Here is a 2,542-nt window from a genome sequence, read left to right as displayed (position 1 = left end):
TATCAATGTCATCGGCCAAGCAGATAAGTTGACTGGATCTATAGGATATCGTACTCCGCATTTCGCCTACCGTCAAATAACACCTTCTAGCGCCGAGTTGAACATCATGCGGGAAAATCATCGGCTTGTCGAATTTCGAATGAATTCACCCGATATCCGCGAACAGCCCTGCGTCCATCCATCTTTGCCTAAATCAGTCTGGTCAGCTTCTCGGAGAAGCCGTTCTCGCCCATGATTGTCCAGAGCTTTGGTGGGTCGTGTTGTATGCTTGAAGTCGATGGTGCGTACATGGTGCGTAGTACTGGGAAGATTTGCCGTAGTATGAAGATCTGGTCATTCGTTGACCGTCCATCCATGGAAAGCCGGCTTCCACGAATCTGTTTGTTTGTGGTGTTTGGCGGTGGAGTAGGATTCGGGGAAACACTTTGTAGATGGCATTGAGGACAGTTCAATTTGTCGCCCTTCTTGAAGATGGGGAATATTAAGCCCCCCCCCCCCCCTTCTTCCACTCTTCCGGTAGCTGTTCTGTGTCCCAGATCCAGACCATCAACCGATGTAGGCAATAGGCTGCCGACTTTTTGCTATTCAGCTGGCGAATGGCTTCTTTAACTTCACTTATCGTTGGGTGTTGCTACTGTCCTGGTCTCCTGCATATGTGCCGTTCAAGTGTTCATCGAAGTTCTACTTCCACCTTTTTATTATCTCACGATTGTCTGTCTGGATGCCTTCGTCCTTATCCCGGCACATTTTGGCTTGCGGCACGAAGCTTTTGCGGGATGCGTTGAACTTCTGGTAGAACTTTCTTTCAGGTTTTAGGGAACGATGCAACTGCTCTAGGTCGTCTTCCAGGCGGTTCTTATTTTCCTGGAAAATTTGGACTCGCTGCCTCTTCTGCTGTTGATAGTTTTCTACGTTTCTACGAGTACCTCTTTGCACTACTGCACTACTGCGGCCTTCTCTTCGTCCCTCACCCTCCTACACTCCTTGTCGAACCAGTATCAACGGTATCCCAATAGTTCTCGAGAGGGGCTTCGTCGAGCTCGCCCTCTAGCCTCTGTCGGCAGCGCTGGCTCGAGTGATTGCGCGTAGTCTTCTGCGACCTCAGGTTTCTCCAGTCGTGCGTTATTTAAACAAGGCGCTGCCGGTTTCGTTTGTTGTTCACTAAGGAGTGTTTCGGGCACCGTCATCAGATTTTTTGAGTCAATCTACAAAATGTATATGGACTGTTTTTTTAATTCTACATGACGTATTCGGTTGCCACATGTTTTATTTTATTTTATTTTTTTTTATAAAATAATGTAAATTATTATAATTTAATGATAATTTTTAATCATGTAATGTTTTCACCACTACTTGTTTATGATAGAGCGTTCAAAAGTGAAAAGTTTCTTATATTCTAGAAATAATATGACAAAAAAACTTTTGTGTCTTTAACTTGAACCTAAGAGCATCTGTATTCGTGGTCTATTTTTGGGTTTAATTTATTCAAGAATTGAACCAAAGAAATTAGATCCGATCCAATGAAAAAACTGGCAACTGCACTCGTGTTCCATTAACTCTAAAAAAAATTGAGTTGAAACTTGTATAATGGATCACCAGTGCGGTTGCTCGGGTCGGAATTTGGGTCTTAACCGGCTGTTTGGACCACGGATACAGGTGCTCTAAGTCTACTTGAATTAAAGGTATTTAAAGGAATTAACTTTTTTAATAATAGTGTAAGGAGAGCAAGAAAAGCACATTGGTAGCACATTAAAGTGTGCGGAAATGTGCCCTGGACGGGCGGAAGTCCACCAGATGTGCAGCAAAATTCATCAGATGTGCGGCAGAATTCATCAAGTGTGAACAAAGTTCACCAAGTGTGCGGCAGAATTCACCCAGTGTGCAGAAAAGTTCATCAGATGTGCGTGTGTGCGTGTGCGTGTGATCCTATTTTATACCTCTGATTTTAGCTTATGTTTAACTTAACTTCAGCCAATCCGAGCAATCAGTGTTCACACGGTCACGTTCGCATCGTCAAAACTATCATCGTGAACGGGGCCATGATTGAGAATCGTCAGCGCTCGTTCTGATTAACGTATTTTACCATCTTTTGTACCATGGCCTTGTCACATTCCGAATTTTTGGATTTTCGTTGCCTCCGTTTTTTTCATCAAAGTGGGTGAAAACAACAAGTTCCGTCTCGTTGTTCTCATTCGATGGAACATTGATGCTGAAGTTTTCTTTCGTCCGTGATTCGATGATTCGGACAGTTTCTTGTATACTTGCGAGCTCTGCCTTCAAGGTGTTGAACTGTTCTTGTGATAGTTTGTTGGCTTTCTGCATGCTAAACAGAGTAAAATTTATCATTAGTTTACTTTGAAGACTAAAATGATGTTTAAACTTACTTCGCATTTAAGGTATCCAACATGGCAGCTATAAGTTCATAGCCGATATCCAGCGCTTTCACCAGAGTAACTCCTTCATCTCTCAACCATCCGTTTATTCCAACTAGCAATAAGGCTGCAATCACTACCAGTTTCGCCATAATGATGAAGTGTGGCCA

The 2,542-nt window shown here is 43.2% G+C and overlaps 1 protein-coding gene across 1 annotated transcript; it reads right to left on the bottom strand.

Moving 5' to 3' along the window:
- Window positions 1-418: 418 nt before the first annotated feature.
- Window positions 419-2,542, bottom strand: LOC129761047 (uncharacterized). The gene is made up of 2 exons (XM_055758752.1): window positions 2,385-2,542; window positions 419-2,323 (listed from the first exon to the last, which is right to left on the bottom strand). The coding sequence occupies exons 1-2, from the start codon at window positions 2,522-2,524 to the stop codon at window positions 2,080-2,082; spliced, it is 384 nt and encodes a 127-aa protein (XP_055614727.1). The 5' UTR covers window positions 2,525-2,542; the 3' UTR covers window positions 419-2,079.

The sequence above is a fragment of the Uranotaenia lowii genome, chromosome 1 (assembly GCF_029784155.1).
Source record: "Uranotaenia lowii strain MFRU-FL chromosome 1, ASM2978415v1, whole genome shotgun sequence".
NCBI classification, from domain to species: Eukaryota; Metazoa; Arthropoda; class Insecta; order Diptera; family Culicidae; genus Uranotaenia; species Uranotaenia lowii.
This window is presented reverse-complemented; position numbering and strand designations above follow the sequence as displayed.

Bases quoted from the DNA above. Each gene is read 5' to 3' on its own strand.
- LOC129761047 (XM_055758752.1), bottom strand. From the start codon at position 2,524: ATGGCGAAACTGGTAGTGATTGCAGCCTTATTGCTAGTTGGAATAAAC. The intron at 2,324-2,384 runs GTAAGTTTAAAC...TACTCTGTTTAG, and splicing joins TTGGATACCTTAAATGCGAA to CATGCAGAAAGCCAACAAAC.